The sequence below is a fragment of the Salvelinus fontinalis genome, chromosome 36, assembly GCF_029448725.1.
Source record: "Salvelinus fontinalis isolate EN_2023a chromosome 36, ASM2944872v1, whole genome shotgun sequence".
NCBI classification, from domain to species: domain Eukaryota; kingdom Metazoa; phylum Chordata; class Actinopteri; order Salmoniformes; family Salmonidae; genus Salvelinus; species Salvelinus fontinalis.
In genome coordinates, this window is record NC_074700.1 from 21,950,810 (window position 1) to 21,973,181 (window position 22,372).

Here is a 22,372-nt window from a genome sequence, read left to right on the forward strand (position 1 = left end):
AAGAAAAGGGCCAGTAGGTAGCCTAGGTATCTGCAGGGCTGCGGCTTTCAGATCCTGACAACAATTCCCCACTGCTGGGCCCTTGAGCAAGGCCCTAACCCCACTACATCCTCTCTACGTAGAAACACTGCACTCCAACTGTGTGTGTGTGTGTGTGTATGAGATGTGTCCTATCTGAGGGAGTTGAGCAATCAGAGGACAAATGTTCACTGCACCTTGAACAATAAAGTTGTATTGGATGTGTAATCAATCACAGCATAGACCCACCATTTGATTTAATGTGTAAAAGAACAATGTACGGTTTGATATGAAAAGCTGAAGTGACACTCATAGTCATGAAGTAAGATACTAATAATATTACCAATAAAAGTAAAGTACTTCTATTAAATAAACCAGTTATTTTGCATACTTTACTCCAATATCTGATGGCCATGGCGCAACAAAACAACACAATTACACAAGTCCATATACAGTGCATTGCAAAAGTATTCAGACCACTTGGATTGTCACATTTTATTGCTAATATTTTATCAATTATTTATTATTTAAAAAAAAAATTACACTGACAGATTGTGTAGATTGTTGACCCCCCCCCCCCCCCCCCAAAAAATACGAATCTATTTTTAGTCCACTTTGTAACACAATGTGATGAAATTGAAGGGGTCTGAATACTTTTGCAAGGCACTGTACCACGCATGAATCTGTGGGGAAAACAAAATAATAGCAAATGATAACAGAATAATTATGATCAAATGAAAGTAAAAACAGGAGGATGTTTGGACACTGACTGACAGAACATTTAAATATTACTCCAAGAACTTCTTCCACCAAAGAGTACACATGAACACATGTATTTAGCTTTAATCATTTCAACAGAAAACATTGGCATGCGCAGATGGTGTTATAGTGTATTTGTCTCAAAAGGAGACATTTAGTATGCTAGCTAGTAACTAGACTACAGTATAGTACCATATGATCTGCCTAGGGACAGGAATGCTTCCTGAACATGTGGTTTGACCAGAAGAGTATAATACAAAGTAGGATCAATGCCAGCTAACTTTGATAAAACCAGAAATAACTATTTTATCATTCATAAAGAAAGCTAAACTTAGATATGCATTTTTGGTTGTCGAGTTAAGTAGACCATACCCTACCATACATTTCAAGCTTATCTTTACATTTTTTTTTTGTTATTTCAGAATATTTAGGCAAGTTAGCAGGTTAACTCCTAAGGCCTGCAGTGTAGTATAGCCCTCTGGACAACTAGGGCCCAGAATCTTTTCCTGGTCAGGAAAAGTACTTAAGGGGAATGTAAATGTCATACTCCTCGAGTACGCCGTAACAAAACCAATTGTAGGAGAAGGTCAGAGTGGAGGGACCAATGGATCCAATGGATTTTGAGAAGGAGGCAGAGAGAGGACGCAAGGAATATGGAATTGAGAATCTCACATTGTGTTCTATAATATTATCAGTGTATGAGTACACCGAGGTGTGTTATCCATTGTAGTAAGGACCATAGTTATGTCAGCCATCTTAGGAAGAGGCATGCAAAACACTAGTTTCTAATGGTGCGTTCAAGACAACTGGGAACAAGGTCAAATCATGACGTCAGTGATCTTAAGGTCGGTTCTAGAAAGAAGACCCGGGTTCCCGACTTGGAATTCCGAGTTGGATGACCGTTAAAAAACTGACAGGGAAAATGTGTTTTGATCACAAGTTCCCAGTTGTCTTGAACGCACTGATGTCTGAGATTTCCGATCTCCCAATCGGCATAAGGCTCAGAGTATGCAACAGCCAGGCAGGAAAGTCCTTTTCTAAACAAGCTGGCTCATCATTCACTGTGTCAACAGAATCTAGCTTTAACCTTTATCTCTCACACACACACTTCGTTTTCAAAGTCTGTCAGCAAGTGGTTTTCCTGTGTACAATATGAAACATCTAAATGGATCTAACATGTTTTGAAGGATGGATCTACAACGTATTGAAGGATTATACACATGGTCATAGCTTTAGACATACAGTTCTAGTCGGAAGTTTACATCCAACCTAAGAGGTTGGAGTCATTAAAACTTGTTTTTCAACCACTCCACAAATTTCTTGTTAACAAACTAGCGTTTGGCAAGTTAGTTAGGACATCTACTTTGTGCATGACAAGTAATTTTCCCAACAATTGTTTACAAACGTATAATTCACTGTATCACAATTCCAGTGGGTCAGAAGTTTACATACACTAAGTTGACTGTGCCTTTAAAAAGCTTGGAAAATTCCAGAAAATGATGTTATGGCTTTAGAAGCTTCTGATAGGCTAATTGACATCATGAGTCAATTGAAGGTGCACCTGTGGATGCATTTCAAGGCCTACCTTCAGACTCAGTGCCTCTTTGCTTGACACCATGGGAAAATCAAAAGAAAATCAGCCAAGACCTCAGGAATTATTTTTTTTAGACCTCCACATGTCTGGTTCATTCTTGGGAGCAATTTTCAAACGCCTGACAGTACCACGTTCATCTGTACAAACAATAGTACGCAAGTATAAACACCATGGGACCACGCAGCCATCATACCGCTCAGGAAGGAGATGAACGTACTTTGAAAAAAGTGCAAATCAATCCCAGAACAACAGCAAAGGACCTTGTGAAAATGCTGGAGGAAACCGGTGCAAAAGCATCTATATCCACAGTAAAACAAGTCCTATATTGACATAACCTGAAAGGCCGTTCAGCAAGGAAAAAGTCACTGCTCCAAAACCACCATAAAAAAAGCCAGACTACGGTTTGCAACTGATCGTACACTTTGGAGAAATGTCCTCTGGTCTGATTAAACAAAAATAGGACAGTTTGAACATAATGACCATTGTTATCTTTGGAGGAAAAAGGGAGGCTTGCAAACCGAAGAACACCATTCCAACCGTGAAGCACAGGGGGTGACAGCATCATGTTGAGGGGGTGCGTTGCAGCAGCAGGGACTGGTGCACTTCACAAAATAGATGGCATCATGAGGCAGGAACATTATGTGGATATATTGAAGCAACAGCAAGACAGTCAGGAAGTTAAAGCTTGGTTGCAAATGGGTCTTCCAAATGGACAGTGACCCCAAGCATACTTCCAAATTTGAGGCAAAATGGCTTAAGATAACAACGTCAAGGTATTGGAGTGGCCATCACAAAGCCCTGACCTCAATCCTATAGAAAATGTGTGGCCAGAACTGAAAAATTGTGTGCGAGCAAGGAGTCCTAAAAACCTGACTCAGTTACACCAGCTCTGTCAGGAGGAATGGGCCAAAATTCACCCAACTTATTGTGGGAAGCTAGTGGAAGGCTACCCGAAACGTTGACCCAAGTTGAACAATTTAAAGGCAATGCTACCAAATACTAATTGAGTGTATTTAAACTTCTGACCCACTGGGATTGTGATAAAATAAATAAAAGCTGAAATATTTCACTCTACTATTATTCTGACATTTCACATTCTTAAAATAAAAGTGGTGATCCTAACTGACCTAAGACAGGGAATTTTTTACTAGGATTAAATCTCAGGAATTGTGAAAAACTGAGTTGAAATGTATTTGGTTAAGGTGTATGTAAACTTCCGACTTCAACAGTAGTTGTAGATCTCTAGATAACACGAAGGCCGCCTACACTGCATCCCACTCAAGTATTCTATCCAGAATCTTCTACTATTCAGTCTTTCACTGTCTTGGTGTGGTCTTTCACCTCGATGTCATGTGTCAAGTTCTTCCGCACCCTGTTCCCAGAGGGAGCAATATAAGACAAAAGTAGTGTACTACAAAAGGGAATAGGGTACCATTTTGGACTTGTTCTAACGGTTAAGACATCAGCCAGGGTGTGGGTTGGCGTGCGGGTGTGCGGTGGCCATGTGTGTCTCTAAGTTCTTTAGCACCCTGTATTTTTTCCTACAGAGGGTGCAGCCAAAGGGTTTCTCCCCTGTGTGAAACCTCATGTGGGTCGTCAGTTTCCCGTTGCAATGGAACTGCTTCCCGCAGTCTTTACAGTGGTACGGTTTCTCCCCTGTGTGGGCCCTCTGGTGGTGCTTCAGGTTCTTCCGGAGCGAGAACGCCCGGTGACACAGGGAGCAGCAGTACGGTTTCTCTCCGGTGTGGATTAAACGGCGGTGCCACCTCAGCTTCCGTTTCCGGTAGAAGATCTTGCCACAGTCCCAGCAGATGCGCAGGCGACGGTGGCAGTGTCCCACCAGCCGCATGTCCTCGAGTATCACTGGAGAGAATGAGATAAAATAGGATTATGAATGCAAGACTCCAGTAATTTTCCACAACTACCAGAAAAGTGGAAAACCTGGAAAATTTGGGAAAGTTACCAGAATTTTGCACAACTGGATAAGATAAGACAGAACAAACTATCCACTGGGGTAAAACTGGGGCGGCAGGTAGCCTTGTGGTTTACTTATTGTCAATACGGGGGTGCTGTTTTCACTTTGGAAAAAATCGTGCCCAAATGAAACGGCCTCGTACTCTGTTCTAGATCATACAATATGCATATTATTATTACTATTGGATAGAAAACACTCAAGTTTCTAAAACTGTTTGAATTATATCTGTGAGTAAAACAACTAATTTGGCAGCAAACTTCCACATAGGAAGTGAAAAATCTAAAAACGAGGCTCTGTTTCAGGGCCTGCCTATTCAACTGGCTTTTATTTATCGATATGTATGCACTTCATACGCCTTCCACTAGATGTCAACAGGCAGTGGAAGGTGGAATGGGGTGTCTAGCTTGATCTGAGGCCGAACAAGAGCTTTTGGAGTGACAGGTCCGGTATTTTCTTTGTCTTCGACGGCGCGCGAGGGACCTCGACATTGTCTTCTGAAAAGCGTTCGGTATACACGGCGAATATCTCCGGCTCTGATTTTATTTGATACATATGATAATAGCATCATAAAGTAGGTTTTTTCAACCAAGTTTTATCAGTTTATTCAACGTTTATTGGGACTTTTGGAGTTTTCCGTGCTTTGCGCCAAGAGAGGATGGGAATGTTAGCAACCTTGGCTAGCATTGTGGCGCGAATTCGACAGAAGAAATGGACATTCTAAAACCAAACAACAATTTATTCTGGAAATAGGACTCCTTGTACAACATTCTGATGGAAGCTCAGCAAAAGACAGACAACATTTATGATGTTATTTCGTATTTCTGTGTAATATGTTGATGCCTATTCTCCATCGTGTTGGTGAGCGCTGTCTCACAATAACGCATGCTGTATGTTGTGGTAAAGTTATTTTAAAAAATCTAACACAGCGTTTGCATTAAGAACCAGTGTATCTTTCATTTGCCATACAACAAGTATTTTTATGTAAAGTTTATGAGTTCTTTGGTCAGATTAGGTGAGTGTCCAAAATATCTCCGGGCATTCTGGGGAAATGTTGCTACATATTCACAATGTATAACCACGATTTGCAGCTCTAAATATGCACATTTTCGAGCAAAACATAAATGTATTGTACACTGCTCAAAAAAATAAAGGGAACACTTAAACAACACAATGTAACTCCAAGTCAATCACACTTCTATGAAATCAAACTGTCCACTTAGGAAGCAACACTGATTGACAATAAATTTCACATGCTGTTGTGCAAATGGAATAGACAAAAGGTGGAAATTATAGGCAATTAGCAAGACACCCCCAAAAAAGGAGTGATTCTGCAGGTGGTGACCACAGACCACTTCTCAGTTCCTATGCTTCCTGGCTGATGTTTTGGTCACTTTTGAATGCTGGCGGTGCTCTCACTCCAGTGGTAGCATGAGACGGAGTCTACAACCCACACAAGTGGCTCAGGTAGTGCAGTTCATCCAGCACATCAATGCGAGCAGTGTCAAAAAGGTTTGCTGTGTCTGTCAGCGTAGTGTCCAGAGCATGGAGGCGCTACCAGGAGACAGGACAGTACATCAGGAGACGTGGAGGAGGCCGTAGGAGGGCAACAACCCAGCAGCAGGACCGCTACCTCCGCCTTTGTGCAAGGAGGTGCACTGCCAGAGCCCTGCAAAATGACCTCCAGCAGGCCACAAATGTGCATGTGTCAGCATATGGTCTCACAAGGGGTCTGAGGATCTCGTCTCGGTACCTAATGGCAGTCAGGCTACCTCTGGCGAGCACATGGAGGGCTGTGCGGCCCCACAAAGAAATGCCACCCCACACCATGACTGACCCACCACCAAACCGGTCATGCTGGAGGATGTTGCAGGCAGCAGAACGTTCTCCACGGCGTCTCCAGACTCTGTCACGTCTGTCACATGTGCTCATGTGCTCAGTGTGAACCTGCTTTCATCTGTGAAGAGCACAGGGCGCCAGTGGCGAATTTGCCAGTCTTGGTGTTCTCTGGCAAATGCCAAACGTCCTGCACGGTGCTGGGCTGTAAGCACAACCCCCACCTGTGGACGTCGGGCCCTCATACCACCCTCATGGAGTCTGTTTCTGACCGTTTGAGCAGACACATGCACATTTGTGGCCTGCTGTAGGTCATTTTGCAGGGCTCTGGCAGTGCACCTCCTTGCACAAAGGCGGAGGTAGCGGCCCTGCTGCTGGGTTGTTGCCCTCCTACGGCCTCCTCCACGTCTCCTGATGTACTGGCCTGTCTCCTGGTAGCGCCTCCATGCTCTGGACACTACGCTGACAGACACAGCAAACCTTCTTGCCACAGCGCGCATTGATGTGCCATCCTGGATGAGCTGCACTACCTGAGCCACTTGTGTGGGTTGTAGACTCCGCCTCGTGCTACCACTAGAGTGAGAGCACCGCCAGCATTCAAAAGTGACCAAAACATCAGCCAGGAAGCATAGGAACTGAGAAGTGGTCTGTGGTCAGCACCTGCAGAATCACTCCTTTATTGGGGGTGTCTGGCTAATTGCCTATAATTTCCACCTTTTGTCTATTCCATTTGCACAACAGCATGTGAAATTTATTGTCAATCAGTGTTGCTTCCTAAGTGGACAGTTTGATTTCACAGAAGTGTGATTGACTTGGAGTTACATTGTGTTGTTTAAGTGTTCCCTTTATTTTTTTGAGCAGTGTATAACATAAGACTGTCATCTGATGAAGTTGTCCAAAGGTTAGTGACTAATTTTATATCTATTGATGGTTTTTGCGAAAGCTACCTTTGCGGTGAATAAATACGTTTGTGTGTTTGGCTATTGCGGTAAGCTAATATAATTCTATATTGTGTTTTCGCTGTAAAACATTTATTTTTATTTTTATCGGAAATATTGGCTGGATTCACAAGATGTTTATCTTTCATTTGCTCTACACCATGTATTTTTCATAAATGTTTTATGATGAGTATTTATGTATTTCACGTTGCTCTCTAATTATTCTGGCTGCTTTGGTGCTATTTTTGATGGTGGCTGCAATGTAAAACTATGATTTATACCTCAAATATGCACATTTTCGAACAAAACATAAATGTATTGTATAACATGTTATAAGACTATCATCTGATGAAGTTGTTTCTTGGTTAGTGACTAATTTTATCTCTATTTTGTCGGTTTTGTGAAAGCTACCTATGCGGTGGAAACATGGTGAAAATATGCAGTTGTGTGTTTGGCTATTGTGGTTAGCTAATAGAAATACATAGTGTTTTCGCTGTAAAACATTTTAAAAATCGGAAATGATGGCTGGATTCACAAAATTTTTATCTTTCATTTGCTGTATTGGACTTGTGATTTCATGAAAATTATATTATATGGATATCCCTGTCCCGCTAGGCTATGCTAGTCAGCTTTTTTGATGAGGAGGATCCCGGATCCGGGAGGGTGATGAAGTAGAGGTTAACTTCTTTGGGATACCCCCCCCCCCCCCCCTTCTCTCAATTTCCACCTGAAGACATACCTAAATCTAACTGTCTGTAGCTCAGGCCCAGAAGCAAGGATAGGCATATTCTTGGTATCATTTGAAAGGAAACACTCTGAAATTTGTGGAAATGTGAATTGAATGTAGGAGAATATAACACCATAGATCTGGTAGAAGAAAATAAACATATGTTTCCTGTTTTTATTGTTGTTGCATCATCTTTCAACTGAACAAGAACAGGCAAACATTCAGATATGATGCTAGGGATAATTTTGATGAGGAACATAAAGAGGGCAACAGTATTTGAAAAAAGTTTCAAGAAGATATCTTCAGGAACGAGTGAGCTACATGACATTGAGCATGTAGTCACCCAGGTGTCCCACACAAGTTGCCCAAATGACCAAATTGGTAGAGTGATACATTTTGAAGTAAATGACTATATACAAAATACTAAAATGCTATTCTAACAACCCTCCCCAAAAATAAATAAAATAAAAATACAAAATTCGAAAAGAAATGTAATAACAAGGGTAACTATTTACACACATTCAATGTATAATATTAAATATTGTGAAGACCCTCAGTCCTCTACATAATATTGTTCTGCTGATGCCATGCCCAATAACAGTCTTTCTGCTGTAAAGCAGAGGGTTACTGAACAAGTGGTGCAGGTGATGGGGCATTTCCTGTGACAAAGCACACGTCGACACCTCCCCACTGTGCCCTTTTTGCCCTGAGGTACATTCATGCCTGCAGAGATGAATCTGGGCAGGTGAACAGCACTGGTTGGAGCAGAGGTAGAGGGGACAGAAGAAGAAACTTGAGTGTTTTCTATCCAATACTAATAATAATATGCATATATTAGTAACTGGGACTGAGGAGCAGGCCGTTTACTCTGGGCACCTTTCATCCACGCTACTCAATACTGCCCCTGCAGCAGTTAACAACAAGATTACCTTTAAAACGGTATAAGATACATGTATGTTTGAGGAATTTTAATTATGAGATTTCTGTTGTTTTGAATTTGGCGCCCTGCACTTACACTGGATGTTGTCATATCGATCCCGTTAACGAGATTGCAGCCCTAAGAAGTTAACCTCTTGAGAATACAGGGGGTGCTGTTTCAACTTCGACATTTTGCGTTCCCAAATTAAACTGCCTCGTACTCAATTCTTGCTCGTACAATATGCATATTATTATTACTATTGGATAGAAAACAATCTCTAGTTTCTAAAACCGTTTGAATTATGTCTGTGGGTGAACCAGAACTCTTTATGCAGCAAAAATCATGACAGGAACTGCGAAGGTCTGAAAACTAGGCTCTGATCTCGGATCAGTTTAAAGCTCTGTATGTGTCCTATGGGTCGAAATGAACTGCACCCGCCTTCCCCTGGATGTCAGTAACCAATGAGAAGTGGAATGGAGTCTCTACGTATTTCTCAGACTTTATAAAAGGCCATGGAGTGAAAGGTCCGTTATTTTGGACGCTCGTCAAGACGCAAGAGAGGACATCAGAATGGCATGCTCAAAAGCTCTCGTTATCGGCCTAAGATATATCCGTCTGTGATTTAATTCGATATAGGTGTTAGAAACATCATAACGAAGTTATTTTAAACTGATTTATATCAGTTTATGCGAGTATATTGCTATTTTCGGAATTTTCGTAGTATTGCGTTTGGAGGATTTGGACATGTGTGTGCCACGTAGCTATTGTTAGCTGCTAATTCCGAAGTTGAAGAGGACGTTTTACAACAAAGCAACGATTCTTTTGGACAAAGGACACCTTGCCCAAGATTCTGATGGAAGCTCGTCCAAAAGTAAGAGCTATTTATGATTTTATTCCGTATTTATGTGGAAAAATGTAAACGCATTTGTCGGCCATTATTGCGGCACTAGTCTGGCTGTAACGCACACTGTATGTCTAGTAACGTTAATTTTAAAAATCTAACTCAGCGGTTGCATTAATAACTAATGCATCTTTCATTAGCTGTCCAACCTGTATTTTTTTTGTCAATCTAATCGATAAATATTCGTAAACTTAGCTGCCTTTCCAAGATGGCGCCGGCCAGAATGCATGACCTGTTGCCACTGATCACATTGAATAACAACGATTTGTACTGCTAAATATGCACATTTTCGAACAAAACCCTATATGCATTGTGTAATATGATGTTACAGGACTGTCATCTGATGAAGTATATCAAGGCTAGTAAAAAATTATATATCTTTTGCTGTATTGTTACGATCGCTAACCTGTGCTGCTGGTAAATTGCTTGTGTTTCTGGCTATGGTGGTAAGCTAATATAATGCTATATTGTGTTTTCGCTGTAAAACACTTGAAAAATCTGAAATATTGGCTGGATTCACAAGATGTTGGTCTTTCATTTGCTGTATGCTGTGTATTTTTCAGAAATGTTTTAGGATGAGTATTTTGGTAATTAACGTCGGTCTCTGTAATTATTCCGGCTGCTTCCAACGCTATTTCAGATTGCAGCTGCAATGTAGAACTGTGATTTATACCTGAAAAATGCACATTTTTCTAAAAAAAACATATGCTATACCATAAATATGTTATCAGACTGTCATCTTATGAAGTTGTTTCTTGGTTAGTGGCAATATATATCTTTATTTAGTCGAATTAGTGATAGCTACTGATGGAGTAAAAAACTGGTGGAGTAAAAAAAGTGGTGTCTTTTGCTAACGTGGTTAGCTAATAGATTTACATAGTGTCTTCCCTGTAAAACATTTAAAAAATCAGAAATGGCTGGATTCACAAGATCTGTATCTTTCATCTGGTGTCTTGGACTTGTGATTTAATGATATTTAGATGCTAGTATTTACTTGTGACGCTATGCTAGGCTATGCTAGTCAGCTTTTTTACTGTGGGGGGTGCCCCCGGATCCGGGTTTGGTAGCAAGTAGAAGTTAACTTCTCTAGGGTAGGGGGCAGCATTCGGAATTTTGGATGAAAAGCATGCCCAAATTAAACAGCATGCTACTCGGGCCCAGAAGATATGATATGCATATAACTGGTAGATTTGAACTGATTTGGCAGGCGAAAACCTGAGAAAAATCCATTCAGGAAGTAGTTCTGTTGGTTTTGTAGTTTTCTATTCAATGCCATGACAGTATCCATTGACTTAGTACTCAACTTGCAGTTCCTATGCCTTCCACTAGACGTCAACAGTCTTTAGAAATTGTTTCAGGCTTGTATTCTGATAAATGAGGGAGTAAGACCAGTCTGAATGAGTGGACCCTATCGTGTCACAGAGCTTTTTCATACGCAATCCCGAGAGAGTGCCTTTCTTGCTTACCTTTTTATATTGACGACGCTATTGTCCGGTTGAAATATTATAGATCATTTAGGCTAAAAACAACCTGAGGATTGAATATAAACATCGTTTGACATGTTTCTATGAACTTTACGGATACAATATGGATTTTGTCTGCTTTTGAGCCTGTGGATTTCTGAAGAAAACGCGAACAAAACGGAGGTTTTTGGATATAGACTTTATTGAACAAAAGGAACATTTGAGTAAATTAATATCTTCTGAGTGCCACCATATGGAAATCATCAAAGGTAAGGGATTAATTTTCTCTATTTCTGACTTGTGTAACTCTTCTACTTGGCTGGTTACTGTTTGTAATGATTTGTCTGTTGGGCTATGTTCTCAAATAATCGTAAGGTATGCTTTCGCCGTGAAGCATTTTTTAAATCTGACACATTGGTTTGATTCACAAGAAGTTAATCTTTAAACCTATGTAAAATATGTTTTGTTTTGTGAATTTTTTCTGAGTATTTCTGTATTTGGCGCTCTGCTATCTCACTGGATGTTGGCCACATACCCTAGAGAGGTTAAACGTATCTTTCTAAAAAATCTTAAACATGTCCACCTTAACATCGAAATCGTTACACTGAGTTAACCCTTTATTAAGCAAGGAGACTTGGGCAGGGCTCTTATCTTTCTTGATAAATTAAAGACACTCAGTCCCATGGGTTCTGGGACCATGTGAACGGTCCCCTCTGTCTCTGGTAGTCGTTTCTTCTTACCCGGTCGGGTAAGGGATCTCCTCGGTACAGGTGACCGCGGCCACCTCTACGCTTCTGTCGGTCCAGTCTCTCGTTGGTTAAAAACAACTGCCACTGGAAGCGGACGAGGCGCTGGTTGTAGAGCGTTGGTCAGACGGGGTGGATAGAAGCGGCCTCCCTCCTGCATCTGTCGTGGAGAGGAGGAGCAGGACCTCTTTTATCAGGGTTTCTCCAGAAGTAGACTATGACCTCGGTCTTGGCTTTTTGTCTTGGTTGAATTTCTTGATTTAAAAAAACAAATTTAAGCTCCTTTTTTATTTCTGTAGACAACTTGAGAGCTTAGTTAGTTTTCATCAGTTCATTGAATATGCTATCATCGTTAACAGCTCCTTGCAGAGTTGTGCGTTTCTCTTCAATCGTTTTATTAATTTCACTAAAATTATTTTCCAGCTGGTCAACATTTTGTTATTAAACCAATAGAACATGTATTCAAAGTTTGCAGTTCTTGACGCAAACCGGTGCACCTGGCACCTACTGCCATACCCTGTTCAAACGCACTGATGTCTTGTCTTGCCCATTCACCCTCTGATCAACACACATGCACAATACATGTCTAGATACTTTAAAATAATTATTTAACCTCTCTTCCCCTTTATCTACACTGACTTGAAGTGGATTTAACAAATGACATCAATAAGGGATCGTAGTATTCACCTGGTTAGTCTGTCATGGAAAGAGCAGTTTAATGGTTTGTATGCTCCGTGCCATCAAAGCATTCACACCCATTGACTTATTCCACATTTTGTTGTTACAGCATGAATTTTAAATCTATTAAGTAGATTAGACTTTAAAAAAAAAGTGATTTCCAAATGAGAAGCTGAAATATCTTGAGTCAAGTATTTAAGGGAATGCTTTAGCTCCCCTAAATGGGATATTTCTACTGAATGTGTAAGTTGCTCACCTGCACATACTCTGACTCCTTTTAGAAGTAAGCATTACTTTGTACCTCCAGCCAAATCACAAGCACTGATGAAAAACAATCTTTGCTTGATTTACAAGCTGATACCTCAGTCCTTATTCGTCCTGCTGATAAGGGTGGGTCGGTTGTACTCATGGATACGACAGCTTATGTAAAATATTGTCATAGACGACTGCTTGACCTTTTACAAGAAACACAGAAGTAACCCCACTTCCCAATTTCAGAACACTATCTACACAGTCCTAGATAGGTAAGTTCTGGTCAAATCACCAAAATAGGAACACAACCTTTTGGCCATTCAACACCCCAAAATTGCCACTTTCTATACTTTGCCGAAATTACACAAGAATGTTATAAAACCTCCAGGGAGCCCTATTGTAGCGGGCTTTGATGCAGTAATGGCTCCTTTATCAATTTTTTTTATTAGACCACTCACAGAACAGCTACCCTCCTTTGTAAATGACACTAGTAGTATGATCTCTATTATTGAATCTCTTGATCCTCTCTATGATAACACTTTGTTAGTTACTTTTTGATGTTGAGTCGTTATACACAAATATTCCACACGAGGGCAGTATTGAAGCGATGGAACATTTTCTTCTGCCACGTGACTAATGAAATACCTGCCAGTGAATGCACTGTAACATTGGCTGAAATAGTACTCACACACACTCAAACACTTCATGTTTCTAAAGGATTTCTTTATTCAGACGAAGGGTACTGCTATGGGACCCCATATGGCTCCTAACTACGCTAATTTGTATGTGGGTTACATGGAAACAGTCCATTTTCAATCCCTTCAAAAATATCAACGTACCGTTTCCAAATAATAATGTTAGAAATTAGAACATTTTTGTTCTATGGAGGGGTGATGCTAAACAGATCCAGGCATTCCATGCTTTTCTTAACTCTTGATCTGCGCACTTGATATTTACTATGCAATCTGACACACGTCAAATCAGTTTCCTTGATCTTCTGATTTTGTGTGACAATGTTCTATACACGTATCTTTACAGGAAACCTACTGATCATAACAGTTTGCTGAGGGCTGATAGTTGTCACACGCTTCCCCTTGGAAAACAGTTTGCCCTACAGTCAATTGTCGAATCAAAAGAATTTGCAATAGAACTGTCAGATTGCGACAGAAATACAGCTGAGACGCAAAGAAAACTCAAGGAGAGGGGGTACAAAAACCGTCAGATTAATACTGACATTGAGAAAATTCTAAACAAAGAGACATCTTTCAAGGATAGTATCGCAAAAACAAGCATTCTAACTACCAATTCAATGTGTGCTCTGAAAAGTTAAGGGAATTGTTCAAACATTGGCACATTCTAAGATCCGATGACAGTATCCGTAATGTGTTTTCGGACCCTCCCTTGGTTGGAATCTCACAGGGCAGAATCTCAGATCAATTGGTAAACTGATTTACCACCCCCAAAATATCCCTTCACAACGTCTATTTGCACCTCTACCGGATAAACTAAAAGTGTAATAGCTACACTCAATGCAATGGCACTTACAAATGTCGATCCTGCAAACACCCAAACAGGAAAATAGATCCCAATGAAAGGTGTTATCACGTGTTCCACTAAGGCAGTATTTTTGTACATAATGCTTCTGCAACCGTATCTTACGGCAGAAAAGAGCTTCTGGATATCAGGACAGCGATCACTCACCTCGGATTAGACAAAGATTTTTTCTACAACAACCAAGACGCACAGGACATTCTCCAAACACACGGCAAGCCCGACATCCCCGTTATTTGCAAGAGGAAGCGACGCAGGTACAGAGGACAAAGAGCCGGATGCCTCGTCAGGACCCGCAGAAGGCGAGTGGGAAAGCTGCACCACATCAGTCACTGGCTTTATCAATAAGTGCATCAAGGACGTCGTCCCCACAGTGACTGTACGTACATACCCCAACCAGAAGCCATGGATTACGGGCAACATTCGCACTGAGCTAAATGGTAGAGCTACTGCTTTCAAGGTGCGGGACCCTAACCCGGAAGCTTACAAGAAATCCTGCTATGCCCTGCGACAAACCATCAAACAGGCAAAGCGTCAATACAGGGCTAACATTGAATCATACTACACTGGCTCTGACACTCGTCTTGTGGCAGGGCTTGCTAACTATTACAGCATACAAAAGAGGGAAGCACAGCCACGAGCTGCCCAGTGACACGAGCCTAACAGACGAGCTAAATCACTTTATGCTCGCTTCGAGGCAAGCAATACTGCGGCATGCATGAGAGCATCAGCTGTTCCGGACGACTGTGATCACGCTCTCCGTAGCCGACGTGAGAAAGGCCTTTAAACAAGTCAACATACACAAGGCTGTGGGACCAGACGGATGACCAGGACTTGTGCTGACCAACTGGCAGGTGTCTTCACTGACATTTTCAACATGTCCCTGATTGAGTCTGTAATACCAACATGTTTCAAGCAGACCACCATAGTCCCTTTGCCCAAGAACCCAAAGGCAACCTGCCTAAATGACCACAGACCCGTAGCACTCACGTCCTTAGCCATGAAGTGCTTTGAAAGGTTGGTAATGGCTCACATCAACACCATTATCCCAGAAACCCTAGACCCACTCCAATTTGCATACCACCCAAACAGATCCACAGATGATGTTGCACTCCACACTGCCCTTTCCCACCTGGACAAAAGGGACACTTATGTGAGAATGCTATTCATTGACTACAGCTCAGCGTTCAACACCATAGTACCCTCAAAGCTCATCGCTAAGGATCCTGGGACTAAACTCATCCCTCTGCAACTGGATCCAGGAGTTCCTGACGGGCTGCCCCCAGGTGGTGAGGGTAGATAGCAACACATCTGCCATGCTGATCCTCAAAACTGGAGCTCCCCAGGGGTGCGTGCTCAGTCCCCTCCTGTACTCCCTGTTCACCCATGACTGCATGGCCAGGCACGACCCCAACACCATCATTAAGTTTGCAGACGACACAGTGGTAGGCCTGATCACCGACAACGACGAGACAACCTATAAGGAAGGAGGTCAGAGACCTGGCCGGGTTGTGCCAGAATAACAACCTATCCCTCAACGTAACCAAGACTAAGGAGATGATTGTGGACTACAGGAAAAGGAGGACCGAGCACGCCCCCATTCTCATCGACAGGGCTGTAGTGAAGCAGGTTGAGAGTTTCAAGTTCCTTGGTGTCCACATCAACAAACTAGAATGGTCCAAACACAACAAGACAGTCGTGAAGAGGGCACGACAAAGAGTATTCCCCCTCAGGAAGGTAAAAAGATTTGGCATGGGTCCTGAGATCCTCAAAAGGTTCAACAGCTGCACCATCGAGAGCATCCTGACCGGTTGCGTTACTGCCTGGTACGGCAATTGCTCGGCCTCCGACCGCAAGGCACTACAGGAGGGTAGTGCGTACGGCCCAGGCTAAGCTGCCTGTCATAAAGGACCTCTACACCAGGCGGTGTCAGAGGAAGGCCCTAAAAATTGTCAAAGACCCCAGCCATAGACTGTTCTCTACTACCACATGGCAAGCAGTACCGGAGTGCCAAGTCTAGGAAAAAAGTATCCTCAACAGTTTTTACCCCCAAGCAATAAGACTCCTGAACAGGTAATCAAATGGCTACCCGGACTATTTGCATTGTGTGACCCCCCCAACCCATCTTTTACGCTGCTGCTACTCTCCGTTTATCATATATGCATAGTCACTTTAACCATATCTACATACTACCTCAGCCTGACTTACCTATTGTTCACCAAATACCTTTTTTGCACTATTAGTTAGAGCCTGAAAGTAAGCATTTCACTGTAAGGTCTACACCTGTTGCATTAGGCGCACATGACAAAAACTTTGATTTGTTTATTTTATCTCTTAACTTGTCCTTGTGGTAAAAATGTTGTGTAAAACAAAGTGCAAAATAAAAGTACGAATCTCAGACCATCATAAGGTGCAAAAACACGACTTACCCACTTTTCAGAAGCGAATCACATTCGACTTCGTCACCACGTTATAACGGCATTGAACTTGTTACCCTCCCTAGGAGAGGGAGAGACCTCGACAATTTATTGTTAAAACAAGAGGCTGCCTGGATCTTTAATTTAAAGACCCTTGCTCCCTTCGGTCTCAACGTAGACTTTGATCTGAAGCCATTCTTGTGATTTTTCTATTCATTGTTAATGTTTGTAGGCCTATGTAGCCAAATTGTATCTATGATCGTATGATATCCATTCATGTTTTTGTATGTTCTTATATCTGAGAATTAACCAATAATGTCAGTCTACCCGGCAATGATTACAGACACCTCGGTGTGTCCTTTGACACTTTATAAACTAGTGACCCACAGTGTTTGTCATGATACCCTGATGAAGACCGCTTGTCTGTTGAAACGTTGGTTATTACATTATTGCATCTAGTCTCCTAGAGTGTGCAGCTCTGTTTCTTTTTCAAAAACTGCAAACACAGTAGCGTTCACGCTCAGTTTCCTGTGTGTATCAAGAATGGTCCACCATCAAAAGGACATCCAGACAATTTGACAACTGTGGGAAACAAGAGTCAACATGGGCCAGCATCCCTGTGGAACGCTTTCGACGCCTTGTAGAGTCCATGCCCCAACAAATTGAGGCTGTTCTGAGGGCAAAAGGGGGTGCAAAACAATATTAGGATTGTGTTCCTAACATTTGGTATACTCAGTGTATATTGCACAAATGAGAAGGGAGTGCTCTTTCTCAATTCCTTGCATCCTCACCGCCTTCTCAAAACTCATTGGAAAAAAAGGTCAGGAGGCTTGGACTTCCTCCTCCAATAAGGTTGAGAAGGCGAGGAGATCCGATTCAAGGAATTGAGAGTTACAGCATGGGTAAATACCTGAACAGCGTCTCATCTGCTTCTCCAGGTCATGGGGTAGTAGTGGTGGAGTGGAGGGGGTGAGGGGAGAGCGGTGAGGTGATATGGAGGTGGGTTGAAGTGCTGTGGAAGTGGTGTCACAGCCTTTTCTGCTTCTGGTCCCGCTCAACACTGGTCCTCCTCGGTCTCGCTGCTCTTCCTTTGCTGCTGGGTTTAATATAATGCTTGCTTGTGTGGCCACGTGTACATTGGGGTTTCCTTGGGTGAGAATGGGCTCTTGTAGCGTACTTAGTTGTGTTGTTGCTATAATGTCATTGTACCGTTGTGTACTTGGTTGTGCAGTATGCCGGACCAGCTCAATCTCCTCCTTGAGTTCCAGTTGTCCAGAGCTTCCTAGTGGCTCTTCTTTGACAGCAGCACCAGTGATGTCATAGTCAGTGAGTGTTTCCAGGTGTCCCACAGGTGTTCTAAGCATGGGTTCTGTATCTATAGTTCTAAGGGTGTAGGCTGGCTGTTGTTCCGAATCCACCGGCGTGCTGATGGCGATGGGAACAGGCTCCAGTTTCCCCACTAGCTTTCCCCTTTCTAATTCCACTTCTTTTACTGGGCTGACTGAGATAGGAAGAGGAAATAGAAGCCATTTAAGGGGCACTGGATGTGGGGCCTGGGAAGAACCCACCTGCGCCTCCTGTTCAGTCAGTCTGTCTGTCGGGGAGTTTAACAATACGTTGTCATTTGAACACAGTGACAGGGTGGTGGTGGTGGCAGCACTGTCTTCAGTGTGTATGCAGTGGGGGTCCCAGACCTCTGAGGATGTCGATGGTTCAAACGCCAATTCAGAGACAAGACATTCATACTCTTGACTCTCTGGAACAAACAAAGAAACATACTGTTGGCCTCGTAACATTCATCTTTTTCATATCAGTGAGAAACAAAGCACTAATATTGCCCTCCAAATGCACTTGATACAGAAGCCTATACAGTGCATTCAGAAAGTATTCAGACTCCTTGACTTTTTCCAAATTTTGTTACGTTACAGCCTTATTTCAAGATGAATTACATTTATATTAAATTACATTTACATAAGTATGACGCTACAAGCTTGGCACACCTGTATTTAGGGAGTTTCTCCCATTCTTCTCTGCAGGTCTCTCAAGCTCTGACAGGTTGGATGGGGTGCTTTGCAGTACATGTTCAATTGGGTTTAAGTCCGGGCTCTGGCTGTGCCACTCAAGGATATTCAGAGATATGTCCCGAAGCCACTCCTGCTTTGTCTTGGCTGTGTGGTTAGGGTCATTGTCCTGTTGGAAGGTGAACTTTTGCCCCAGTCTGAAGTCCTTAGCGCTCTGGAGCAGATTCATCAAGGATCTCTGTACTTTGCTCCATTCATCTTTCCCTTGAACCTGGCTAGTCTCCCAGTCTCTGCCACAAAAAAAAGCATGATGCTGCCACCACCGAAGCCTCGCCGTAGGGATGGTGCAAGGATTCCTCCAGACGTACTGCTTGTCATTCAGGAAAAATAATTCAATCTTGGCTTCATCAGACCAGAGAATCTTGTCTCATGGTCTGACAGTCCTGTAGGTGCCTTTTGGCAAACTCCAAGCAGGCTGTCATATGCCTTTTACTGAGGAGTGGCGTCAGTCTGGCCACTACCATAAAAGACTGATTGGTGGAGTGGTGCAGAGGTTGTTGTCCTTCTGGAAGGTTCTCCCATCTCCACAGAGGAACTCTGGAGCTCTGTCAGAGTGACCATCAGGTTTTGGTCAAGACCCCCCCCCCCCCCCGATTGGCCAGCTCTAGGAATAGTCTTGGTGGTTCCAAACTTCTTCCATTTAAAAATGGTGGAGGCCACTGTTTTCCTGGGCACCCTTCCCCAGATCGGTGCCTCAGCACAATCCTGTCTCGGAGCACTACGGACAATTCCTTCGACCTCATGGCTTGGTTTTTGCTCTGACATGCAATGTCAACTGTGGGACCTTATATAGACAGGTGTGTGCCTTTCCAAATCATGTCCAGTCAATTGAATTTACCACAGGTGGACTCCGATCGAGTTGTAGAAACAGCTCAAGGATGATCAATGGAAACAGGATGCACCGGAGCGCAATTTCAAGTCTCATAGCAAAGGGTCTGAATACTTATGTAAATAATGTTTTTCATTTATGAGAAATAGATTGAGGGAAAATATTAATTTAATACATTTTAGAATAAGGCTGTAACGTAACAAAATGTGGAAAAAGTCAAGGGGTCTGAATCCTTTCCGAATGCACTGTAGATGATTGTTGTTTCACCCTGACTGCACTACGGATGTCCCAGTGGCGAACATGCATGAAGATGGAAGAACTCAGATATGTCGTCATCGTTTTAGCACGATCCACTGAGTTGGTAAACTACGTTGCGTGACATGGTTCAATAAATATCTGAATAATCTACCTTTGCGGCAATTAGGAAAAAAAACTCAAGATAGAAATTGGGATCATGTATACGGTGCTAATGAACATACAAATAAATTATAAGGAGTGTGATGTACACTACGGCAAACTTAGCCAAACGAGTCGTTTGTGGTAAGTGCATGAGGACGGACCATCATCTTTATGTATCTCTACTACTGGGACAATAAAGGCATGACTTAAATTCTCTTTCCATCCACTACTCCACATCATTTCAATAACTCAAATTCAATTTTATAAAGCCCTTTTTACATCAGCAGTTGTCACAAAGTGCTTTACGGTTACCCAGCCTAAAACCCCAAAGCAATCCACTTATCTGGTCCACTTACTGTGCATGCTGTTCCCAATACTGTCACCCTCCTCAAAGACACCAACCTTCACCACCTCCCAGTCCATGTCCAATCTCTACAGGCATAACAATGGATATACTGTTTACCTACATTAGCATTTAGATACTGCTACAGAAGGAAACAAAACTGACACTGAACATTACAGGGGCCTTTAAGTCAAATGGTCCACTAAAAGAGTGGCTGTGTTTCACACACACACAACCCAGAGCATTCTAACCACAGAACTAGAATGTGCAGAACGGATTCCCCATTCACGTCAATGACGCTGTTCGTTTTATTCATTCCATCTTTTATTTTAACCATCTCACCTCATATTTAAGATTAATGTGCATGTCTTCACCATCATCACGCCTTGGCATAGCAACAGAGCCACTGGGGGCCTCACCACCATCATGTTGAGTTGCTAGGGTCAACACAACAGAAGATGAACCACACACACACACAGAGAGAACAAAAAAATGACAAATAAACTTACTTTTCCGTTAAGGAAAGGCCTGGAATACTAAGGAGGCAACAAATAATTAGTCTACATACTGGAATTCAAAGGGAACAGAAGTTCGAACTAGCTAGAGATGTAACACCTGTTGTAGCTGCAGGGCCAGTCCTTGCTGTTCTGCAGCCCTAGCTGAGACCCCCAAAAATGCTAAACTAGCATAGTCCCAGTAAGCAAAATTACGTTGAAAAGACACTTAAAAAACATAATCCCCAGACATTGACGTTATGTTAAATTTAGGTTCTGAGTGGCATTTTCCAGGATGTTGCAATCAGGGTCATTTTTGGTTCTTAATGAAAGTTGAAAATACTATGTTAGGGCCAAATCAAGGCTGGTCCACACAGGACACAATCTGAATAAAACAGTCGTCTATGATTGGTTCAGATTTGGTCTGGACCTGCCCAGAAATTAAGGCCGGTCCAGACTGCACCATAAAAAAAGTCAAGTGCGTCAAAGTGTTACTTCAAATTGCATTTTATGAACGCCCATCTATGTGTTAAGCCCAGTGTTGCCAACTCCCCAGTAAGGACAGTAGATAAATGACGGCATCACCTAATTTGCATAATCGGCCATGTGCAAGTAATTGTGATGGACACTGTAGGAGAGAGAAAAAGTGAGTAAAAAACACCCTAAATATGTTTAGAACTACTATGTCACAATTCCAACCCTCCTTTATCTGGGCTTGGGACCGGCAAAAGTGACCCAAAAGAGAGACTGCCAGAGTTACTTCGTTTTTTTTATTTTATTTTTCTTAATTTGTTTTTAACCTTATGATCCACTTAGGAGCCTACAACAAGTCACAGTAAAACATGAACTTATTTTTTACATTTTTTTGTATTTTTGAACATTTGTCGCTAGAGGGATCTAAATACTCGCTAAATATAGCGACAAAGTCGCTAAATTGGCAACACTGGTTAAGCCTACCGTTTGTAAAACACACAAAAAGACGTCTGGTCTGTACCACGTGCAGCCTTATTCTACAGCCCATTAATTCAACTAACGCTGAGACTTCCTGACAATGTTACATTAGGCCTACTTTAAAATAATTTATGATAAAGTTACTCACCACGTGGTGTCACTTCAGTGGTTTCCCGTGTGTATGTGCATATTGCCATCTCCAATGCATTCTTCAGTCTGCATGCCTGCACGGCCTCTATGGCGTGGTCTCCGGCACAAAGAGCAACGGGTAATACTGTATTCTGGATAGTAGCGTTACCCGAAGTGCCTTGGAAAATATGTGTTATCTCCGATACGGCGACATTTAACAGAATATCCAAAATCATCTTAACCTGTGTTTTAAAAATGTTCACGAAGTCTTCGCGTTCCTCCATAACTGACCAGCTAGTGGAGTTTGGATTACAACTGGGAAGAAATTCTGCGCGCGCATTTCTTTGACGTCATCCCAGGTGTCACGAGGTTACG

The 22,372-nt window shown here is 42.3% G+C and overlaps 1 protein-coding gene across 1 annotated transcript; it reads right to left on the reverse strand.

The window, feature by feature from the left end:
- Positions 1-610: 610 nt before the first annotated feature.
- On the reverse strand, positions 611-22,281 carry LOC129835694 (zinc finger and SCAN domain-containing protein 21-like). Its single transcript, XM_055901432.1, has 5 exons — positions 22,017-22,281; positions 20,766-20,860; positions 20,437-20,512; positions 17,682-18,527; positions 611-4,234 (listed from the first exon to the last, which is right to left on the reverse strand). The coding sequence occupies exons 1-5, from the start codon at positions 22,279-22,281 to the stop codon at positions 3,834-3,836; spliced, it is 1,683 nt and encodes a 560-aa protein (XP_055757407.1). The 3' UTR covers positions 611-3,833.
- Between the last annotated feature and the right edge of the window lie 91 nt (positions 22,282-22,372).